The sequence below is a fragment of the Protopterus annectens genome, chromosome 5.part0 (genome assembly GCF_019279795.1).
Source record: "Protopterus annectens isolate FY-2018-M chromosome 5.part0, PAN1.0, whole genome shotgun sequence".
NCBI lineage: Eukaryota > Metazoa > Chordata > Ceratodontiformes > Protopteridae > Protopterus > Protopterus annectens.
The window spans coordinates 1,565,118,221-1,565,142,911 of record NC_056735.1 but is presented as its reverse complement, the minus strand read 5'-3'; the positions used below and the strand labels follow the sequence as shown (position 1 = coordinate 1,565,142,911).

Here is a 24,691-nt window from a genome sequence, read left to right as displayed (position 1 = left end):
ACTGTACTCCGAATACGTTGCTAAAACCCTGGAATTAGTATCTCCACACAAATAAAACTCCAACAAACACAGTAGTTTTAAACCACTGCTTAAACAACATCTTAACCAGTCTTGGTCCTGCACATGCTCTTCACCAGGTTAAGACTTTGTGCTCACAGTATGATACTCTCCAAATGCTCTTCTTAAACAGAATACTCTCACCAAAATGACAAAACAATTTTTATACATAACTACTGCCTGTACAATCCACTAAGTAGCATGTGGGCTTTCTCTGTAGCAAATTTTACCTCTGAAAAATCTTAGAATGTATAAATGTAGCTACTGTATGTGTATAAATGTAACTACTGTGTTTAACTGGAACTTGGTATAATGCAATGTAAGCAAATGCAGCTTTTCTCCCCTGGCCTCTGCTGAAAACTTGTATTACCCACTTGAACTTTCCTGATAAACAAAGACAAATAATAAATACATAAATAAATAAATACACTTATTAAAATGGAATGTAAAAGGAGTCTGCAAATGTGTGCTATTTACAAACTGAAATGTAATTGAAAGGGGAGAGGTGGTTTGAAACAGTGGTACAGCTTGTGGGGAAGTCAAAATAGGTGGATTTATGTCAACTAAATGAAAACTAGGAAGAAGTGGCTATCATGTAATAAAAAAACACAGATAAAGGAAAATCAGCATTAGAAGGATAGTGTATGGATTGCTGGTGTGGAAGCAGTAAGTATAATCTATTTTGAGCAAAACAGGTTTGCACTCCTTAGGAGAGATGAGGATATAGAATTGTATATAGTTTGCAAACTTATTTGGCTTTAATTATGGTTCTGAACTTATTTTAGTTCCAGAAATTCACAGCTGTCTGCTTAGTGTTCAAGTAAGGAAAAGAAAGAAGGGGGAGAGGAATTGAAGGCCGCTTTTAGAAAGGGGTAGCGTAATAAATAGGGGAAGTGGGAAATATTTTCGAGTAGAGATGGGGGAAATGGAAGCAGTTAAGACAAAAGGGAGAATGATGGTGGACAGACACACAGATACAGTGGAGTGTCTGCAAATATTATCATGGAATGTGAATGGGCTAATGAACCCTGTGAAGTGGGAGTGAGTCTTAAATATAGGGAGGAAGGATGGGGCTACGTCCTTGCACTACAGGAGACTCATTTAGAATAAGACCATAAAATATTAAAAAAGAGGTGATATGGAATAATGGCCAAAATAATTTGGGTGAGAAGAGGAGGGGAGGGATTATTTTGTTCATGGATAGAGGATTGCAGCTTGATGTGGAGCATGTACTAGAAGATGAAGATGGTTGCATGGCAGGTAAGAAGGGAGGTTACCATGGAAGTAAAAATTATAATAATATGAATATATGTATTTAAACAAACAGCCCAGGACAAAATTAAACATTATTAGAAGGTAAGTATAAGAGCATATTCACTTTCATGAGGGAACCCAAACTGTAGTGCACGATTGAAATAGGCTTTATCCTGAGAAATGCTAGTGGTAGAATGGGAACTGTTGGGTTAACTAGAATGGAAAGAAAAAACAGAAGTTTATTAGCCATGTTGGGGCTAGTGGATATAGGGCAAGTGAGAGATGGCCAGGTACTGGTGGTTATAGATAAATACATATAAATATATGCATGTATACATACATACATACATATATATGGGTCTACTTCACATGAATGAACTTTTAAATGTTTGAATTGCATATGACAGAGAATAACATCGAACATTCAGAAGTTCAAACATGGTTAAAAAAAAAAAAAAAATGAAATGTTTCTAGCAGGGGGGCAAGCCCCCCTGTACTTCCCACTACTTAAATATACCAACTCGGAGATCACACTACATTGTGGAAAAAAGGGAAATCTTCCCATTCCGCGCTGTACAGAGATTTCCATTCATACCGTTCGAACTTTTAAAAGTTCGATCATATGGTCTTGGCCATATGATATTCAAACTTTTAAAAGTTCGATCAGTTTGATCATCTGAAGGGGACCCACATACATATACATTTTATTTATATATATGGGTCTACTTGAAAACAGTGAGAACACCGAGACCGGAAGATCGACAACTGAGATGACCAACAGTTTAAAAGCCCGATGCTGAGAACACCGACATGTTAAGGTAAGTGTGCGATAGTGACGTACTTTAGGGTTAGGGGCAGGTTAAGTGAGTTAGGGTTAGGGTGCAGGTAAGGTAAGTGTGTGATAGTGACAGACTTTAGGGTTTGGGTTAAGGTTAGTGCATAGATAGTTGTGTATGTAAGGTTTAGTGTAGGTTTGTAAGGTTTTTGGTGTGCTTGTGTTTTGTGTGTGTGTGTTTTTTTCGGAAAAGGTATTTGTTTTGTTGATTGTGGTTTCTCAAGCATGTGAAGTTTCATGCTTTTAAACTGTTGGTTATCTCAGTTGTTGATCTTCCAGTCTCTGTGTTCTCATCGTCGGTGTTTTGGCGTGTCAGTGTTTTCAAGTAGACCCGTATATATATATATATATATATATATATATATATATATATATATATATATATATATATATATATATATATTTTTTTTTTTTTTTTGTTTTTTTTTATATAAAATTAACTTTCTTGGGTGGCGTGTGTGTGTACATGTATTATAGTGAGAGGTATGTACAGTGCTCTCATCTAGATAATGTGTTAGTAAGCAAGGGAGGCATAAACAAGGTAACTGGGTATGTTGCAGAACCAGTTTTTTTTTTTTTTTTCTCCGACCACGCATTTATAAAGGTGTAATTTAAGTTTCAAGCCACAGGAAAATGAAAGTAACATTGGAGATATTTTGTATTTATGACAGCTATGACTATGTGAGATAGTGCCAGCTGTGCCAGAGTAGGGCAGTGCATGTGTAACATATGCCAGAGTACCTAGCTGGAGTTTTGTAAAGAATTTTATATCTCATTTGAATAGCAAACTGATTTTTAAAGCTGCTTGTGTTAAAATGTATCAACAGTGGGTCCTGCTGGAAAGAAAATAAATATGTTAGGCTGTATTGTTGTAACTATATTTTAATAGAAGGGAAGGGGTTAAGCTCCGCCCCAGCTAACCTTAAGAAAAATAGCCTAAAATTAAATGACTTGGTGTAGGCCATAAAGATTCTGTCTTACAGGTCTGAATACAGCCAGAGAAGCAATGTCTATGAAAAGCCGATCTGAAGGAAGGGCAGAAGTGTTGGAATTGTCTTATAGCATCTAGATGCTGTATTAAGCTTTAGCAAAGTTGTTTGTGTGTATTGTGACACATCTGTGCCAGATCCTGGCTCAATTTCTAGTGAGGGTGTAGTGTGGGAACCGCAGAGTCAGGTGACCAGATATGATGTCATCCTGTAGCCAGCACTGAAATTGTATTTATATACTAGTGAGATGTGTGATAGTAGCACTCGGCACTCTGTTGTTTGGAACCTGACAACAAAGACACTCCTCCACTTCGTCTTGCCTTGCTCTAGCCAGTAAAAAGGGAACAGTAATCCTTCAGTCATTTAGCAAAATATAGTGAGATTAGTTTAAATATTGTTTTTTTTTGCATCTGTCTGAATCTTTCCATTTGTGTTTTATTTATATTTTTTATTTCCTGTGAACTGAAACTCTGGTGTTTATTGTAAATAGCTATTCAGTATTTTCATGTTTTCTATTTTATTATTTATTATTAAATATATTTATACCTTTCATTATGGCTGGTGTTTTAGAAAATATGTTAACCTTTGAGAGTAATTGAATCTATTTGGTGGCAATGTGGTTTCATGCCCCTGAAAGTCTTGCTGCTTGGTTGAACATTACCATTTGTATAAGTATTAATTTTACTAGAGTAATTGGGTGCCCTGATAAGAGCCTTAAAGTAGCTGGCTCACAGCAGTGAATCTACCTTATAGTCTGGGTGGAGGTGGCAAGATGAGTAAGCTGTGCCAGCCTTTCCCAGGTGTGTGTGTGTATGTGTGTGTGTGTGTGTGTGTCTGTCTGTCTGTTTGTTTGTCTGTGTGTCAAAATCAAATCTCAAAGTGTGTGCCAGCTACTTTGGACAGGAACACTGAGAGCATTGATTTCACAGAGAAGGTGGTGAAGGACATAGCTTGAAACACCTGACTAAGGACCTAGCTATGTAATGGTCAGTGGGAAGTCTTATTTGGGGCCTGGAGAGAGAGATGAGCCCCAGAACTGGAGTGTGGGTTCTCTGTGTGTTCTTAAGGGAAGTTGTGCTTGGTGCAGAGAGCTGCATCTGAAAATACTGTGTGTGTCTATTCTTTTCTCAGTGAACGTTCCCCACTGGTGTCAATGGTGAGAATTGAGGCTCCTTGATCACTGGCTCAGAGGAGGGATGTCACAGCAACAGTCAAAAGATTTGGTAAATGGGTCCAATAGGTCTTTTATATTAGTTATTCTGCATGTAACTGAGCTGAAGAGAGTGCAAGAAAGGATTAATATTGAAAAGAGAAGAGATAGGGAAATGAGACTGAGGTTAGAGAAGGTAAGAATATTACAAGAGAAAATATTAAAGATGTAGAGTATGAAAAGGATGCTTCTAAGGATGTGCTAGCATTAGGAGAGCGTAGGGTGTGGCAGAAAAGGAACTATTTAACACAAATAGTTCAAGGGTTATAACTGCTTTAGCAACACAGCACCGACAGCAGAAGTTAGTGAGAATGATAATGCAGTTAAAGACTGAGGAAAGGGAGGAGGTAGTGACAAGGAGATAAGGCATCCTCAGAGATTTTGACAGTGTTATGAGGGACTGTACAGAGGAGAGGGGATGGCTAGGCAGAAGAAGCAGTCTATTCAAAACTTCCTTGAGACCATGCCACATCTGCCTAAGAAAGAGGATGCAAGTCTGATCCGAGACACTTAAGGAGTAGATGAAGAAAGCAGTGGTTATAGAAGCCACTGATAAGTCCCCCGGATTGGATGGAGCCCTAATAGAAATATTTTATTTGTTTATGTAGAATTCTTTGATCAGGTTAGTCCCACTAGGCCAATGACTTCTTTTCAGGGGAGAGCTGAGATGGTTTCTTACTTACTAGAGGAAATTTTACCAGGGCACCATTTTCCTACTTTTTTCAATACATGCCATATGATCTTTAACATCCACCTGAACTACCATCAGCTCGGGCAGAGAGGGCATTGGTTTAACATTTCATCTGAAGGATTTTATACTTGGGATTGCAGCACTCCCTTATGCTGCTTTGCATTGTCTGTATTGGGAAATGAGCCCAACTACCTGGTGTTGGACGAGAACCCACAACCTTCTATACCAGAGGTGAGTGTGCTGCCTGCTAAGCTACTGGGGGTGGGAGACATTTAAGCACAGCATTGCATGGCTTAATGAACAGTGTACTAGAAAGGTGATGCTCTCCTAGTCATGAAGGATGAGGATAATAGTATTCCTGCATAAAGTGCGAAAGCTTTTGGGATCCTTTAGACCTGTTACAGTATTAAACCATGATTATAAAGTATTCATGATGATGTCTATGTGGTGAGTCTTGCTGCCACACTCTCTTGTTTTGAATGATCTGGTTTACCTGTGATTTGACTTCATTTACTTTGAGACTGGTAGGGAGTGATCATTGTGGATTTACTGGGGGATGGAGAACTTTCAATAATGTCATTCAGACATTGATGGTAATACAGGAAGCAGGGAAAATAGATAAGTAGATGGCTGTTGTTTTCTTTTGATACCAAAAAGGAATTCAACTGGTCTGACTAGTAATATTTATATATATTATTAGGAAGGATGGGTTTTCTGGAGGTCTTCATAACCTTGGTAAGAAACATTTATCGAGGTTAAATAGCAAGAGTTAAGGTGACACTGGAGCTCTCAGAGATGCTGTTGCAAATTGGTCAGAAGACCCTTTTTAGCCATGATTGGACTAGCTAGGGAAGTGAGTCTCCTATTATTATATGCCTTCACATATGGGACATTGAGTATCGGATGCATCAGATTATATCTTGAGGGCGACAACTTTAAAGAACTGAAAGTAGAAGGACATTGGGCTCTTTCCTAGAGCCAAGAATACATAAATATACAAGAAATGGAAGTAGTTCCTTCAGATGTAAATCTTTCGAAACACTTTACAGCCAAGACCTTTTGTATAGCTGTAGGCAATGCCTTGGTCATTTTGGTACATAAACCACCAAGCAGGTGCATACCGTTATCATTTATAGTGACTAACAGGAGTCAAGTTAACTCTGCAGACCCTTTACATTCCAAACCTACAAAACAGTATAGCTGATTCCCTAAGTAATAAGTGTCAGCGTGTTGTTAGTGGGAATTGGACAAAAAAAAAAAAAAAAACATATTTGAGTCTGATAAAGAAACAGGGTATCCAAAAGTGGATCTTTTCCAATCACAACTGAGAATTCATCTTTCATTGTTCTGTTTAAGACGGTCTTACTTTCTGGAACCACCAACCAATTGCTTCTTAATAACTTACAATTGTGATCTTCTTTATACATGTATACATACTTTATACCTGATGCTGGAAGTTTTTTTTTACAACTCTCAAAGAAGAATGGGCTGATTGCTTGAACATTATTAAAATAGTTTAGGCTACTTGTCATTGTAGATAGATAAATGATAGTACAGCGAAATCAACCCAACAGTAAAACACACTAATAATAAAAATTCCGCTGTTGATGTATCACGGTCCCAATAAATTGCAGAGTAGCACGAACTGGACACAACTGAAGTAAAATGTTTTATTATTAACAAATACATAACTGGTTAAGCTCTTTCATCTACAATAAGTAGACTTCTATAGAACACTACAAACAAATTTCAGCTGGGTTATATGCATTTCATTGACCAATCATTGCAACATCTCAATAAGCCTAGAAAAACAAGTGCACTAACTACATTAAAAAGCTTAATATCATATTAATTCTACATTTTAAATCACTATTTACTAAAAAAGTGCTGTAATTGTGATAAAAAATAGTAAAATCAAGTAATGTATTAAATAAATACATATAAATAGATAAAATGTATAAAATATATATGTGTGAAGGTGAATACCATCATCTGATTAGATTCTTGCTTCAAGTACTGGTTTAATAGAAATATGGTCATTAATACCTGGGTATACTGCTGCATTAAGTAAAATCTGCCATTTAATCTCACTTGCACCAAGTTTAATCTTGACATTCCCTCCCCTGGGATTGACTTTGACTTGTTCCAATATGGCAAATTTAAATAAATCACAATTTGGGCTTGCTTCAAGGTGCCTATAAAGTGGATTTTTAGTATCCTCCTTTCTAATGCTGTATTAGTGGTCATAAATGTGATTCCTAAGGCACCTGTCCGTTTTCCCTACATAATAACTAAGACACTTTACACATTTTGCTAAATAAATCAAGTGCTGTGTCCTACAGTTACCATTTTTAAACCTGACCAGTGTACAGTTAGAATTTCCTAGTACCAATGTACTATCTTCCAATGTAGCAAAACATTGATTGCAATTCCCACACTTCTTAGTTCCATCTTGTGTCACAAGAATTTTGCTTCCATATGCTCTAGATTCAAACAACTTTTTCAAGTTGGAACTCCTTTTATATACAAAATACAGTTGGTCACCCAATTTCCCCTGCACATCCACATCACTATTCAAAATGTTCCAATTGGTTCCTATTATTTTTTGTATACCTCTCGTGTGTGGACCATATTTTAAAATATAAGCCCTCCTGTAGTTAGTACCACTACTATTGTTACCTAATGTTTCATTGGGGTTCTTATGTAAGTCACCCTCAAGACCTAAACCTACCCCTAAAAGGGTTTGTATTTTTTCCCCATTATTTCTGGACATAATTACTAATATCAGTTATTGCGTTACTTGAATAGCCACATTTTCTAAACATATCTTCAATGTTTTCCAACTCTTTCACCATCTCCAAATAGTTTGAGGTCATACGTGCAGCCCTTATACATTGCCCTTTAAATATACTCCGTTTTTCACTCATTGGGTGATGGCTTGAAAATTCCAAATAGGAATTAGTAAAAGTGTCTTTCCTATAAATTCTTGATTCAAAACCAACTGTAGTGGTGTATATAAATGTGTCCAGATATGGAATATCAGTCCTACTAGCACTGTATGTGAAATTAAAACAATCACTGGCTGTATTTGAAAAGCCGAGAGACACAATAACCACAACTGGCTGTGTTTAAATCATGTAAAAAGGTGTTCATTTCATCCATAGAGCCATTCCATAATGTGTGTGTGTGTGTGTGTGTGTGTGTGTGTGTGTGTGTGTACATATAAACTGAATGAGTGTCTTTTACAAGATTTGTTGTTTGGCGAATGGGAAAGTTATTATAACAAACAGTACGATTGGGTAGAAAAGAATAGTATTAAACAATTTGACAGAAAATGTCGTAAATTAAAAAGGGACCTAGAGCAATATGCACAAAACAGTCATACAAATGGGAAACGCAGAATAACACTGGTGGTAGAGACTTGACTAAAGAGACTGTTACCAATACTTTTGGGGACAACTCTAGGTTTCAAAGAAATAAGAATTGGAATAATAATAAGAAAGGTCAATTTTTAGAAAGGACACACCAGAAATGGCAGGGGGGGGGGCACAGGACGAGATATGGGATCAGGAATATGTACACAGAGGGTACAGACAGCCAAACAGAACGAGGTACAACACAAAGCAATTCGAATTTGGAAATTATTTAACACACTGAGGTGAAGTTTAGTTATGGAGATTTTACATTTTTAATCATACTAATTTTAAGCTTGAAAAGGAACACTTTTTATTATTTTCACGAGGGATGAAATATGTCCCTAATATGAAATTTGATATAGTGGATAGTATTATAGAATTCAAGTTATTTTTACGGAAACTGAATTTGGGTCTACAGTTTTTTGACAATGGAAGTACAGTTCAGAACAATGACTTCAAAAAGAAAAGTACATATATGCCGTCTACAAACAGTACATTAGTGGCCTTTGAGAAAGTAGTTATTGACGAGATGTACAAGTATTATACGAGCTGTAGGAAAGCCAAAATTAAATTTAATTTGAGCAAGGGGGAACATTTGGCCCTACAAGCCATATGTAGTGATAAAAATTTACAGGTTATGAAACCAAATAAAGTTGGAAGTTTAGTATTGTATGATGGCACTGACTACATCAGTGAAATTTACAATGTCTTCCACAATTCTGGTAACTATGAAACTATATTGCTCAATGAAGTCAATATAGGATATCACCATATAGATCTATTTCTTGAGGAATTATTTTTAAATAATAGGATAGATATTAACATGTATAATTATTTGCAAGTTGAATTTCCTGAATTGGCCACCATCGTGGGTATCCCAAAGGTACACAAGGACCCCCCCCCCCTTCGACTTATAATTTCGGGAAGCAAATTGAAACCTTTCCCGTATGGTACTGTCATAGATAGATGGTTGAAGCCTGTATATAGTAAGGTCCCTCACATTGTTATAGTCTCAGTACAGACTGTTTTGGACAGTACAGCTGTTATGTGGCAGATCATCAAGTAAGCACCTGTTTCTGCTTCCTCTTTGGTGGCAGTTCCAGGATTTGGGGTTCATTCCTGAACTCTAGTCATAGTCTGTACAGGCTTCCTGCTGAAATGTTGCCACTTATAATGCTGAGTATTGGAATGCAGGAGAAGAGTGAATATCAAACATATAGTCTCTTCTCCTTGCAACTTCTTTTTTGTGCATGGGAGAGTGCTTGCCCCCCCCCCCCGCACCCTCTGATGTGGGGGCAATCCCTCCTACACCTCCAAACTTATATACACTACCAATGAGGTTGTTGTACGTTTTGAAGAAAAGGCAGTATTTTGAGAAATGGCCATCTCGGACTTAGTATTTGTATGTCCATTTATTTGGCCATTCAGTCCAAGTTTTCCTTTGGAGCGCAGTACTGAATCAGCTTGTGTGTGTGTGTGTGTGTGTGTGTGTGTGTGTGTGTGTGTGTGTGTGTGTGTGTGTGTGTGTGTGTGGTGAATAAAGTTGCATCTGAATCCTGATTATCTCTGTCTAACAACTTAGAAGATTTCAGGTTGAAAACACACAGCCACTATTTTAGATGAGGAGCTATCTGTTTTGAACAGGCAAAGATACTTTATACCAGGAAATCTTATATATCCAAGAGAAGTAAGTTTCCTCAGTTTTAGCTTTTTGTATATTTTCTTACTTAGTGTGTCCCCCCCCCATTCCCCTAGGTGCTGTAGTATGTCCGACTTGTTTAGTGAAGGCTTGGCTTTTTCCACTTACAAAAGTACCCCTGCCAGGTGTTTCTCTTTGCTGCCTTGGAAAGGATCCCATTGAATTGTACACAACAGTAAAGCAGGTTTTGAAGGAAGTCCTGCACCTGAGATTTTACAGACCTTTCAGTATCTACAGTTTAGGAAAAAACTTTTATCATTGTGACATTAACACTACATCTGCTTTGAGCCTGCAAAAACACCTGTCCTCTAATGCCTATATTAGATAACTCCTCTTTTGGAGGCAGTCAATTCAGTCAGAAAGACTTCTGAGCCACAGCTGTTATTGTGCAGAGAAGCTGAGAAGCTTATGGTGTCTTTTGTAAGAACAGTACGTCACTAAGAACAAATGCCTTATTTGTGATTTAACTGGGTTCTAAACTAACTATTTCTTCCCCTTTAAAGAAATTGAGGGTGGGAGAATCTTGTTTGCACTGAATGTATGTAAGCAACAACTTGGATATTGTATCATGTGTTCATTTTCTGATGCTTTCTTTTTGTAGTTCAGAATCACAGGGGAGCTGAAGCCTATCCCAACACTAACTAGGCGAACACACACAGACACACACAGACAGACACACACACACACACACACACACACACACACAAACCTGTTGGATGACTGTTATTTGACCTCTGCCATGTCTTCTAGATGCGAGAGTAAACTTGAGCACTTGTTGAAAATGCAGCCTTCTCCTCAAATGGTAACCTAACTTGTGAACCAACTACTATGCACACTTGTATAATCAAAAGTAAATTGGCCAAACATAACACTTATTTGTGCTTTTTATGAAGGATTGTCCAGAGGCTGAGTCCACCCTTTTCAAATGGTTTGTCAGTTGAATTACTTTTTGCTATGAAAAATGTAGGGAAGCAAACCATTGATTATGGACTTTAGGACTCACTGCAGCAACTTCCGCAAGAATGTTTCTGTCCAGAGTATCTGTGGGGTTGCTTCTTGGTCATATAGTTATAGTCACTGACATGTCAAATGGTTCTTTATAAATATTCATATCATTTGTCACCATCTTACACAAGTGATCACAAGTGAGAGAAAGATGACATATGTGAACAGTATTTGGGAGTGAAAAGTCATGGGTAAAAGGCAGATTTTGCAAGAAGTTAAGCCTCTTCCTGCATCCCTCAATGTGTGGGGTTGCACCATTTACACAACTGTTACTTACATATACCATCGTTGAGTTCACAGCAACTTGGGAGAGGTGAAATCCCTGGTATTCTGGCCGTTTGTCCTTCTAGGGGAAAACTATCCAGTTGTACATTAATGATCACACACATGAATGTCAATCACTGGTGGTTTGAATTCAAACCTGGCTACCTTTCCAGTCACCTTAAGTTTGATGTCTAGTTAAGAATTAGTGCAGGATTGCCTGCTGCAGTAGTGGATAAGGTTAATAACCTTTCACTCTTATCTCAGATATGGGGGTATACTGCTATTTGTGTTATGAATTTCCTGCTGCAGTGATCTGTATGAATACAGGGTAGTTGCGTAAGATCCCTCACCATAGCCAGAGATCCTTCCAACAAAAGGATCTTTGCTGAAGTATGGGCTCCCACTCTTCCTCTCTTTTGTGCTGTATTCTTGGTTTTGGATCACATAGTGCTGTGTTTTGAAGTTGATTTATTTTTTATTTTTTATTTCTACATGTAGTTGTAACATAGGTATCCAGAGCAAATTTCAGTTATAATGTTTTAATTCCATTAGATTTTAGCTCGAAGTCTACTATCTATTAGTGTTGCATCTTGTGCTTGTTTGTTTATCTATTTATGCTTTTAACCCAGTTTACTTTTGATGTTTTAGTTAGTATGCAGTGTGTGCTTTGTACAGTATTAGTTCTACCATGACGGGGCACAACTTTTTATAAACCCTACAGGTTGCTCAAAGAGCAGCTGGTTCACTGTATGCAAGGCATTTCTGGCACCAAACAGCACAGAAGTTGGTCTGAATTGCACTCTTTGCTATTGGAATTCTTGCTGCCAGCCATTAGGAGTTTACTTTTCCCAGGGATATCTGACTAGAAGACTGATACCCACATCTAGCTAAATCCTATTGATGTTATGAATCTCCTAGAGGAATGATCATACTATTCAAATATCAAGGGGTTATGGTGGGTACTGTCACACATCTGTACTTTTTGTATAAAAGTTCTATGCTCATTCTCCTATCTGTGTTTCAGGTTACTGTCCATTTATTACACAAGTTGCTATCTTGACAAGTTTAGAACAGCAGTCAGTCCTGTGACATATTGGTCTGGGGCAGTAGTGGGTTAGTTATGTTATTGCCGAAAAAATTAAGACTAACTAAAGCTTTTGGGAAAAATCAGGAAGGGTAATTCCCATAAAGATAAAAACTCCCTCATCAAACTAAATAGGCAACTGAAAGGGCTAATTAGATCAAGCAAAGCCAACTTTGAAGTTAAAATTTCTTCCCATAACTGTAAAGCCATCTTCATCTATGTTAGAAACCCTAAGGGCAGCACAAAGCAATGTGCTGAGCTGGTGGGTAATGGTGTCACATTCACTGAACCTGCTGGCAGATAATTTAGTTCCAACTTTACCCATTATCACCCCCAACCACCCCCCAAGAAGTACTCTCCAACAAATCCCCTGTAACTATAACTAGGGAGCGCATACTGTCTGCTCTCACTAGTGCCAAGAGCACCGCTTCAGAGGCCTCCAGTAGCATCTTATGATGTCTCCTGAACCATCTAAAGTATGACTTATCAGGAGGCATCACTATTTAATTATAGTCTTAAAACAGGCTTTGTGCCATGAGAATGGAGGACTGCAAAGGTCATCCCTCTTCATAAGGGAGGACCTTTAATAGATCCTGGAAACTACAGACCCATTAGTCTGACTAGTCTTATTTGCAAAGCCATGAAAAGAATTATCATGGAAATTATCATCAAGGACATAGAAGACCTCCAGACACTGAATCCATCCCAGTTTGGTTTTGTTAGAGGAAGGTAACTCTTAATGAACCTGGTGGACTTCTTCTTTGAAAAGGTCACTAAGGCAATGGATGAGGGGAAAATTAGGTCACTAAGGCAATGGATGAGGTGAAAATTGTGCATACTGCCTACCCAAATATGGCTAAAGCATTTTATGCAATACCCCACTGGAGCATTGTTAACCCCCTTTATAACATGCTGGATGGCTAGTTGGCTCACGGATATGACCTAAGAGGTTAAGATCTGTGATGCCAACTTGACAAAGAGGCTGATCTCCAGTGGAGCCTCAGGGCTCTATTCTGGACCTACTCCTCTTTGGCATCTACTTCTTGGAGGTCAAAGCCATTGTCAATGGCTTCTGGCTGACCAAGTTTGCAGATGATTGCAAACTGGGAGCAGCCGCTGAATCCCTCCTAAGATAAGAACACCCTTCAGGAAGGTCCAACAGACAAATGCTTGGTGTCTAAGCCTTGACTTAAAACTCATTGCCAAGAAATGCATTATAGAACCTTTTAGGATGTCAGACACTCTGGGTAAACAGGTCATCAGTAAAAACACCCCTTCAAGTTGATTAACTAGTGAGGGATCTGGGAACTTTGTAGGTAGTAATCCAGCCTTTGACCAACGTGTTTCCAGGGTATTAAGAAAATTCTTCTTGTGTTGCTCATCCTCTAGGTAAGGTTGTGGCTTCTAGGTCCAGAGAGGTCATCATGCCATTGTACTCGGCCCGTATCAAACTCATCAGAGTATACTGCCCTCTTTGTTATATACCTGACCAGACATATGCAGCAACTTGAATGTCCACAAAGGTCCTTTTGATTTATGTTTATAGATAGGTACTAGGCTATCTGCCCGAAGGCATTTATAAGCCTAGCCGGAATGTGTTTGCTTTCGCCGCCCCCTTAGATTAGTTCCCTGTGCCTCTGTCCAGCAGAGCCATTTTAGTGATCCCCGGGGTAAACTTTCTGTTTCCCATCCACTCATCAAGGTTTCTCTTGAAGAGGGTTAGCGAGGAGCTCTGCCTAATGTAAATTGGAATCTTGTTCCACAGCATGGGAAGTCTCTGGGACAGGAATCTATGCCTCCAGCATGTCCAATTTATTGTTGTGGTGAGGTTTAGATCCCTGGAGCATGTGGCTTGAGGGGATATGGTTTTGTTTAGGTGGAGCATGTCCATCAGTTCTGGGTTGGACATGGCCTTGGATGTCAGGCAGAGATCACCTCTGAGTAGGAAGTATGCAACAGAGTACAGCTGGAGTTTCTTCAGTCGAGCTGCATAGGGCATCTGCTTGAGGCCAGTGATCCTCTTGGTGAGGTACTTCTGTGGTCTTTCCAGTTTTTGCAGATGTCTTGTAAGGTACATCCCAAATGGGGCATTGTACTCTATGATGGGTCTGATGAGTGATGCGTAGAGGGGCCCAATGACCTCTTTCGATCTGGATGCAAACCCTTTTGTGATTAGGTGGGCCACATAGAAGGATTTTCTAACCACTTTGGCAATGTGATTATCAAAGGAGAGGTTACTATCTATTGGGTCCCCAGATCCCTTATTACGTCTTCCATATTTAGGGGGCTACCACCTATGTGGTAGTTTGTGGGTACTTTGTTTTTCCCAAAGGGGATGACTATGCACTTTTTGGCATTTAGCTTGAGGCCATGGTTTTGACACCAGATCTGTCTCAGTGAAACCCTTTTGGAGGATGTCTGTGTCAGCCGGAGAGTCAATTATAGCCCCTAGTTTGCAGTCGTCTGCGAACTTGGTCAGCCATAGTCATCCTGTGCTTGCCTGTACTTCTGAGAAGTATATGCTGAACAGGAGAGGTCCTAGGACTGAGCCCTGGGGAACGGCACTTGTAACCAGTTTAGAGTCAGACCTAGCTCCTGAAACTCTTACCATATGGGTTCTGTCTGTGAGCCAGTTGGCAACCCATCTCGTGACGTAGGGGTTTATGTTTAGGCTGGTGAGCTTGTCTGTAATACCTGAGTGGGGAATGGTGTTGAAGGCCTTTGCGAGATTTGGGTAGGCTGTGTGGACTACCTTTCCCTCATCTATAGCCTTAAAGAAGTCCACCAGGTTTAGGAGGCATGATCTGCCCTTTACAAAGCTGAATTGGGTAGGGTCCAGTGTTTGGAGGTTCCCAATGTCTCTGTTATGAGATCCATGATGATGCGCTCCATAGCTTTGCAGACCAAGCTAGTCAGGCTTATAGGGCGATAGTTCCTGGGGTCCGTTGTGGCTCCACCTTTGTGGAGCAGAATAACAGTTGCTGTGCACCACTCTCTGGTCACATAGCCTGTGGAGTGGCTGAGTTTAAACAGTGTATTTAAGTGAGGGGTTAGCTCATCTTTGAGCTCGTGTAGGACGCAGCCTGGGACACCATCTGGTCCCATTGATGCTGTGTTTTTGGCTTTGGAAAGTGCTATTTTAACCTGAGTGTCTGTGATTTCAGGCTCACTACATTTTTCTGGTATAGTTATGGGCCCTTTTGAGGATGAGAGGGGGTGAAATTTGCACTGAACCTGTCTGCCAGGATGGTGGCTATATCGGTCGGTTCAGTGTATTTTGTGCCATTCTGTACTAACTCTGAGCAGATCTGAGAATTGCCATTTAGATTCCTGACATAGCTAAAGAATGCCTTGTGGTTATCTTTGGAGTCCACGGCAATTTTTCTTTTGAAGTTAGCCTTGGATGATTTTATGAGGGAACGTAGTTTCTTGCTGATACTGATCAGGGATGTCTTCCCTTCTTGGGATTTTACTCTTTTTTTGTATTAGTTTCCTCCTCCTATTATATAACTTGTTTATGGCAGTGGTCCACCAGACTGGTTTCCTTTTCTTGGAGGAGTGAGTATTGATTATGTTTGAGATAGCATGATCCATGCATTCCTGTAGGTGCCCGTAGAGTGCATTAGTAAAGGATTTTGCGGCTTGGACAGCATTATCCTTTAGCATGGGGGCTTTGAATCTTCCCACCTCTGACGTAAGTAACGTGAAGTTTGCTTTTGAAAAGTTTTTCACGGTGGTTTCTTTGACCGGGGGTGGTGGCGGAATGTGGATATCCAGAGTGATTAGTGTATGGTCAGATCTAACCAGCGATGGGTTAACCTCCAGTGTGGAACACCGGTTGCCCATGTTGGTGATGACCAAGTCCAATATGTTATCACTTCTGATGGGGGTGTTGACCAGTTGATCCAGGGCATTTGAGTTTATAAATTCTAGGAAATGTTGGGCAAGGGAGTTTGTACTTGACTAGTTCTCCCAGTTAATGTTTGGATTATTGAAATCACCCAATATCAGGGTGTTTGGTAGGACTTTTATGTTTCCAGGAATGCAGAGTGGGGGTCCTGGGACATGGTGGGTGATCTGTAGCAAGCTGTAATTTGAATAGCAGTTTTGCCAGTTGTTAGTTGCACGTGGGTGATCTCTGAAGCATCGTGCTGTGCCACTAACCTGGAGGTGTGGGTATCCTTGATGAATATGGATACGCCCCCGCCTTTTGTATTTCGGTCTGGGTTTTGTGGCAGAAATGTATGGTATGAGTTGTAGCCTGGTAGTGCTGGGGTGCTCTCTGGAGCCTTAAACCAGGTTTCTGTTACTGCACATGTATCAGTTTTCTCCATACTGAGGAGTGCCTCGAGTGCGTGTATTTTCAGGTTTAGACTTCTGGCATTGAGTAGCATTACCCACAGTTTTTTGTTACTTGTGCTATTTACGGCAGTGGGTTTGTCTTTTGAGCCTTGCCTAAAAAAGGCACTATGGGGGTGGCAAGAGCCTTGGCCAGTAATCGAAAGCCTAAGGGTGACCGGTGCAAGCCTTCTCTAGTGAAGCAGCGGGGCTTGTCGAGCATGTCATCCCAGGCTGACAGACACTGGATCCCCTTTGAATTACACCATGAGCTTATCCAATTGTTGAAATTGATAATTTTTTCTCTATACCGTGGTATCATTTTTGGTGAGGGCAGGATGCTTCTCAGGGTCAGTGTCATACCGGCCTGGGCTACCTGATCAGAGAGCTCCTCCATGTCTCTCTTCATGTAGTCCAGGGAGGTACGGCTCAGGTCATTCACACCAACATGTACAATGACAGAGTCGTATTTATACTTGTTCTGGAGTGACCTGAGTGCTTTTGTTATGTGGCGGATCTTGGCACCCGACAGGCAGCTAACAGTAACCTTCTCCTTGTTCAGCCTAGTGAGTGGGAAGTCAGTGCGCTTGACTATAGAGTCACCTATTACTAGTGTGTTGGGTATGTTATTTTGCCTTAAGGGCTGTGATTGTGTGACACACTGTTTTTTTGGATTATGTGTTTCATGGTTTGCGTTGGGGTGGGGGGTGGAGGTTGCTTGGATGTCTGCTTTGGAGGTCTCTGTTGCTTTTGCAGATTTTTATGTAGAGCCTCCGAGTATGTTTTCGTATATTTATGTGTGTTTTTTGCCAGTGCTGGTTTCCTAGGTCTATGTGAGACTGGTGTTGTGATGCAAGTAATTCCCTTCTCCTCTTGACTGCTTGGTCCAGTCTTGGGTTGAGAGAGCTTAGCCAACATTTTGGCTGTGTAACTGCATCTCTCGCATGTATTAGTATTTGGTGGAAGGAGGAGAGGGTTGTCTGTGTACATGAGGCAATTGTAACATTGCCTCAAAATGCCCAGATTCACCAGTTGGACAGGAGAGTACACCTGAAACTGCCCTTTGGACATGCCTGGATAGGTACAGTTAACTGTTTTACTGATTGGCTGGTAAGTTCGAATAGAGAGCCTTGTCCTTCTCTACAGTATAGGGGGGGTCTAGTACTAAGGTTTATTAGTACTTGCTATGAGTTTTGAGCAAGTGCCAGGATGAGAAGTGAATGGTTTGAGTGCTTAAGTTGAAAGTTTGTCTAGTTCCAAAGGAAAAATTGAAGAGTAGACTTTGTGGAGCCGGGAATAGTTATACCCTACATAACCGGCGCTGTCTGGCGTGCAAATGCGGGTTTTATAGCAGGGAAATGAAAGAAAGAGAAATTTACCTAAAATGGCCAATAAACTACTAATTTCTGGGCTGAAACCACTCCTCCAGGGACCGATAGGCTGCTCAAAGCTCCCTCTCTCACAGTGAACAGAGAAACTTCCTTCTATCCAAGTAAGTTATGGGCAAACACAGAAACTTGCAACACAGCCCTGAATTCAGCACTAACCTGAAAACTGGATTGTACTAGCTTAGAAAGGTTTTTGTTTTTTTCTTTTTTTCAGAAAATAAAGCAGATACATTGAAAAAATACTTTAAATGCACAGAAATGACTATAACACTTGAGTATGTAGCCTACAACAGTTAAACAGGTAATTTAAACACAAAAACAACTTTGTTAAAGTGCAGGCGGTAAAATAAGTACAATATGTAGCTAAAACAAGCTTTTTAATTCACAGAAACTCTAGAAAATTGGCGTTTTAGGCAGAATTAGCTAACGGTAGCTAGAAAATGCAGAAAAACAATACTTAATCACTCCAAAGTCTCTCTGGCGTGCAAATGCGGGTTTTATAGCAGGGAAATGAAAGAAAGAGAAATTTACCCAAAATGGCCAATAAATTACCAATTTCTGGACTGAAACCACTCCTCCAGGGACAGATAGGCTGCTCAAAGCTCCCTCTCTCACAGTGAACAGAGAAACTTCCTTCTGTCCAAGTAAGGTATGTTAAGTTATCGAAGATAATTTCAGTGAATGGGAAAAAAATTAAAACCACTTTTAAAAACCACCTTCGAACAACTCAACAATTTTTTTTTTGCAGGGAGGCAAGACCCCCTGCATCTCCCATGTGTGGGGGACAATCACCCCCCCCCCCCCCCCACTGGGCTTGTGTATACCAACTCTGAGGTTGCACAACAGTGAAGAGAAAAGCAAACTCCATTGCCAGCAGAAGTAATTTTGGCAAACAGAACTCCCTGTTTTTGCATTTGCTGAAGTAATATTTGACACAATGTGCTCCCAGGTTCCTTACAAAAAGAATACAGGGGGTTAATAATATGTCCTCCACTGATTACTTCAAAGCCCTTTTTCTTTACTCTGTATCATACAGATTACCGAGAGGTGAGCTTTACCTGGCGTACAGTGCATCCTTGGACCGTGTTTGATGAAATTTTTGCATGTTTGTGAAAGGATCAACATCAGAACTACTAGATCAGATGACCTGCATTTTTCTTGCAACATAAATACTCCAGCAATTGGAGAGACCACACAGGTTCCTCACAGGAAAAATTCAAGGTCTTCAGCATCTGTCCTATGTGGATCGTCTAAAATCACTGTCACTTTATTCTGTTTCATACAGACTACTCAGAGGCAATCTCTCCCTTGCATATAAGGCAATTTCTGACCATGATTTATTGGAAATGCTGCATATCGACAAGTCAACTGGTACATGGGTTACTCGCTGTAAAGACCTTAACCTGGTTTATGACATTAAAAGAACCTGCTGGAGGAGGGACAGATTTTATCTCCCATAGGTTACCACATCTTTGGAACAGACTCCCACTTCACGTCGAACAGACCACCTCAATTGGCCCTCCTCAGATACAGTCTGGACGATTGGATGGGTAGCCATATATTCACCCTGGTGGTTCCACCTGTGTCCCTCTTGGACAGGGTCAGTAGGTGCTGATTGTGGAAATAAGGGTAGAACTTGGCTAGGCTTGTAAGGGCTTTTGGGACATTAGACTAGTAACTTCCTATGATCCTATGTTGGAGAGGCAAATATATTTCTCAGAAAATCCCCATTCTGTGATACAGGTTCCCCATCCATATGAAGTAGAGTTCCTCCTTAACCCTAAGTGCAGCTTGGATCAGTGGATGGGTAATTGGAAATTCATCCCTGGTCTGGCACCTATGTCTCTGATGGACATAGGCAGTCAGTAAATTACCCCCTATATAAATCAAATTTGTGGGTCACATTTGGGTTACATGGCTAGGCTTATAAGGGCTTTAGTGATCGTTACCCTAGTTTACACCTATGAACCTTTGAACCGGGACATCCTGCCATAACTGATCATTACAGTAGTGAACTGGATCTTTCTTATCTGCCAGTAATGTCTCTGTAATGCAGTGCGTGGTTGAGGTGGCACAGTTTGTCTGTCACATGACTAGCAATAGTACTAGGGTTAAAACCATTGTCCATCAGGTTGTTAAAACCTAAGAATTTTGTGTATTTTATTTTATTTTTGGAATGAACCTCCTTGAATGCAGTTTTTTCAGATCTGGGGACATCAGAGTTGCAGCATTATTTGTGGATGCTGCCACCCACTGTTCATATGTAGTAGAGGTGTTTTGATTGTGTTCTTTTCCTGTGCAGTGTTTTTTCTCTCTCATGTATATTTTTGTTTTTCTTAAATATTTGGTGTTAGAACTTAATGTATTAGATGTCCATTTACTCCAGTATATGGCCCATTGTGCTGTTTCCCTAAACTAGCCCAAGAAATGCAACTTTGTATGTGTTTTTCATTTTGGAAAATTTTCCTCCAGTGCTCTATTTTAATTTTAATAGTCCCAGCTTCTTTGGCTTCTTGCTGTGAATGTTGTTGCCATGTATGTCTTCTGTGTCTCACTGTTACAGTCCAATGCAGAATCCTGTGTCCACCTTTGTGGGTTTACTTAGCCAAAATAAGTGTTAAACATCTCCACAGAGCCACTGTAGTATAGGTTTTCATTTTTATTTGACTCCTGTTTGTTTTTGAATATAATCATTTTTTCAGGTGAATGGATACACTTGTGCTATTCTGCTCCATTGTTGCATACTCCACAAACTTTGAAGCAAAATTGTTTTCCTTCGTGACATGCACAAAGATTGTAGTGGACTGTATGCTTAAGTTTTCCTTTAAGATCACATTCTTTTAAAGACTGTATTTTGTATCTCTACTTAAAGTGAGTTTCCCCTAGCACAGTAACAGTATTTCTGCCCCAATCAGCATCACTCCGCTGTCCTGAACAGTTTATAAGTTCAGTGTTAGCAACATAATTAAAATGATGCTGTAAAAGTTAGTAAATTAATTCAGAGGAGAAAATGTATTGCATTCATGTCTTTTCTAAAACTTCTTTTCATAACATAAAACGTATGTGCGAGCTTATTAGACTGTTATTTATTTTGTTTTCCGTTGACACCCCCCCCTTGCAGTTGTCCGATATCAGCTGTGCATTGTAGCCCCTCCTAGACCTTCTAATCTGGAATCCATGTCACCTGTCTGGCTTTTCATTCATGGATTGGGGTTATCCAGCTAGCAACCATTTGTGTAAGTGGCCAGAGAGTAGGAGTAGAGGAGATGAAGGCAGCCCAGGATGTCACCAGCCTGTCAGTAGTTGAGATATGGGGTTTCCTATTCCCTCCATACTCATTATGTATACATAATGCATGCATTGCTGACTACAGTCCTCAGTTTTCATCAAGGACTGCTAGCCTTAAGCATGAAACACCACCCCTCTCTCTCTCTCTCTAGGGAGAGGACGGTGCAAACTCGTGCCACATGGTCCCTATCCCCTGCCAGACACTGCAGGATCAGATTTCCTAATCAAAAATCCCTCTGATCATAACTAGGGCTGAATCACTTTCAATCCTCTGAGGTGGCCGGTTAAGCATTTTTTTTTTTCTAAATTAACAACTTTCTGCTGTGATACTGTGTCACAGACATGCCTTTTGAAATTACTCAGCCAGTGCTTTGCTTACACCATCCTTTCTTTTTTTTATTAAGGTGGGTTTATAATGTTTGAGCATGCACTGCACTGTGTGGTGCCTAAGGTCCTTTTAAGCTGTTTTTATTAAATTTATTGTAAAAAAAAATTGTTTTTTTTAAATAAATCACTCTTAATTTTCTAGTTAAGCAAACACTGAACTAAGGTGTTTGCTTTGATACTAAAACATGTTGTTTGCTTATATTGTAGGTACAAGGACATTCTGTGTTGAAGTCTGCAGGAAAGTTTTTCATGTGTGTGATTGCATTTTATTTTATATTTAATTAAGGGCAGCGATCATCTGCCAAGACCCATGATAGATGATTAACTGTAAAATTAAACATAATGCTGATAATACCAAATGTGAAAAACTGTTCCATAGAATTTTAGTAGATCTGTGGCAATGCAGTTTGTCACACAGGGTGACGCACCCAATTGGCTGCCTCCCCACTATGGTTTATAAACAGATGCAATTGTGATCTCTTAATGACAGCTTGCAAACTATCTCACTTTTTTTAGGTCGCAAGAAGTTTTAGTTGATACATATACTGCAAATTAATGTATTGTCTGCCAGTTCATAAATTGTCATTAAAAATAGCTTTCTGAAACTGGCTTTGCATGTCTCATGTGAGTTGGAGCTCAGGACAGTTGCCCTCTCTGTTCAACCCTTCCTACAATTCTGTACCTTCCTATGTCAGACACTCTAGTTCTGTAATTTTTCAATAGACTTACAGTAAACATTTTGAAAGCTTAGGCAATAAAGCTGTGATTCAAAATATTTTTAAAAAGTTAGCAAAAATTCACATTTTAAATAAAATTAATTTTAATCAAGTTTAACCAATACATAAAATAAGTATAAGTGTTTTATTAGTTGGATAGCAGCATTAGATAAAACAGACTTGCTGCTGACACTTTGGTTGTAGTGTTTAGAGGGTTTTAAAATGTTCACATTTGCTTGAAAGGCATTTATTTTGGCTTACGTCTGTGTAAATTGCTTTGGAAAGCACTACTGAAACTAAGCAAGTATGTGGGCCACTGAAAGCTGAGCTGTCCTAGATAGAAATCCTGAAGCTTAAGTACGTTGAGACTGGCACAGTTCATGAATGTGCCTCTTCTGATTGTTTCCTTTTTTTGGCAGACTGTAATTTGGAGTCTAATTGTGACATGTGTTTTGTCTCCTGAAGAAATGTAATGTAGTGTTTCCTCATTGCTTGGCCTTTATGCATCATTTTTTTTCCAGATCTGAGTGAATGGTACTGTACGCAATCTGTGCTAGCTCTAGTTGATGGAGAGATCTGGGATATGTATAAACCTCTGACAAAGTCTTGTGAGATCCGGTTCCTTACCTTTAAGGATGCAAACCCAGAGGAAGTAAACCAGGTACTACACTTTACTTCCATTTTATGTCTAGTACTTTTTTGAAGAAAGTTATTTTAGTTTCAGTCTGGTCACATTTAAATAAATGCTTTAAACTTTAGTGCATTACACTTTAGAATATATCACAATTAGAATGTATCACAATCGGATACATTACCGAACTGTGTGTTATTTGCATTCTTTGCATTCTTTTATTTTGAAATACTCTTTAAAGGAATTGTGGAATGTTTTGTAATATAAATGGTTATGATAATTTAGAGGTTTACTTATTGGTGTTAGGCATGAGCCATGTACATGTTGTGAATTAGAATTAAAAATGTAACACCAACATTTTTAGCAAACTTACTGATAAAAATTGTAATTTGCTTATTTTTTAAGTAATGGTTTTCTTAATGGTTAGTGTTGTAAACTATGTTAACTGTAAATGCAGAGCACTTACAGGTAAATGGACTGTCTGGTTTTATATTAAGATGTCATTTGTTAATCTATTTTTTTATCATTTTTAACAGTTGTACTCGTACATCTGAAAGGAATTTATGTGAACCAGTTAACAAATGGCTAAGCAATTTAAAATAAATGGTTTGGAGGGCTAAAAATGGTCATAATTTTTCTGCTGTTTCTAGTGTATAAATGATTTCTGATGGATGGATTGAGAGATGTTATTTGCATTCTGTACTTTGGTTTAGATGGAGAATGTCTTGGTTACAGCACTGACAGACACAGCTCAGAAACAGAATCCTGAATTTGAGAACTGATGGTCATTCTTTACCACATTGAAATGAATGTTGGCTGGAGCAGCAGCACCATGTGCTCATCTCAACAGTGGACTGACTGCTGCTGTTACAAGTCAGAGCATCAGGTGTGCAGGGATGTAGGTGGCCAGGTGTTATGTACAGTAGGGTGACATTGTGTAGTCTGTAAAAAACAGAAATTACAAGGTACTCTGTGAGAGATTAGCTTGTGGAGTTCTATATAACAGGCTACACACCCCTGAAGTACACAGTAGGTGTCTTGGTGTATTGTCTGTGTAAGGCCACAGTGTGCAGTAGATCTTGGTTTGATTAGCAAACACTGTTCCTGAGGAATAAGGCAGGAAGTAGGGACCGGGTTATACTTTTGCAAGCTCTTTTATCTCTGAGAGGGAGGCAGGGGTTCTTGCTTAAGCAAGCAGCCTTCTGTGAAGAATGTGGATTGTAGTCCAGCTGCACATTCATTGTGTACACAAACTGGGTATTGAACCACTGAGTGGGTAGGATATGACAAAAATTTCCACAGCTGTCAGGTGACATCCTTGGATACCTTGAGCCCTTTGGAGTATTGCCAAATAAGGATGTACAATGCAACAGATGCTATACAGTGTACAGTAAATAGTACAGCTGGTGCTTGGAGAGGCTGCTGGTGTGTAGTATAGC

The 24,691-nt window shown here is 39.5% G+C and overlaps 1 protein-coding gene across 2 annotated transcripts in view; it reads left to right on the top strand.

Annotated features, from left to right (window-relative positions):
• The window catches only part of MRPL39 (mitochondrial ribosomal protein L39), a 399,341-nt gene that overhangs the window by 14,302 nt on the left and 360,348 nt on the right, over positions 1–24,691 (top strand). For both annotated transcript variants that reach the window (XM_044071359.1, XM_044071357.1), the window contains exon 3: positions 23,143–23,282. In XM_044071359.1, coding sequence (XP_043927294.1) covers positions 23,143–23,282 — 140 coding nt within the window. The remainder of the gene's footprint in view (positions 1–23,142; positions 23,283–24,691) is intronic.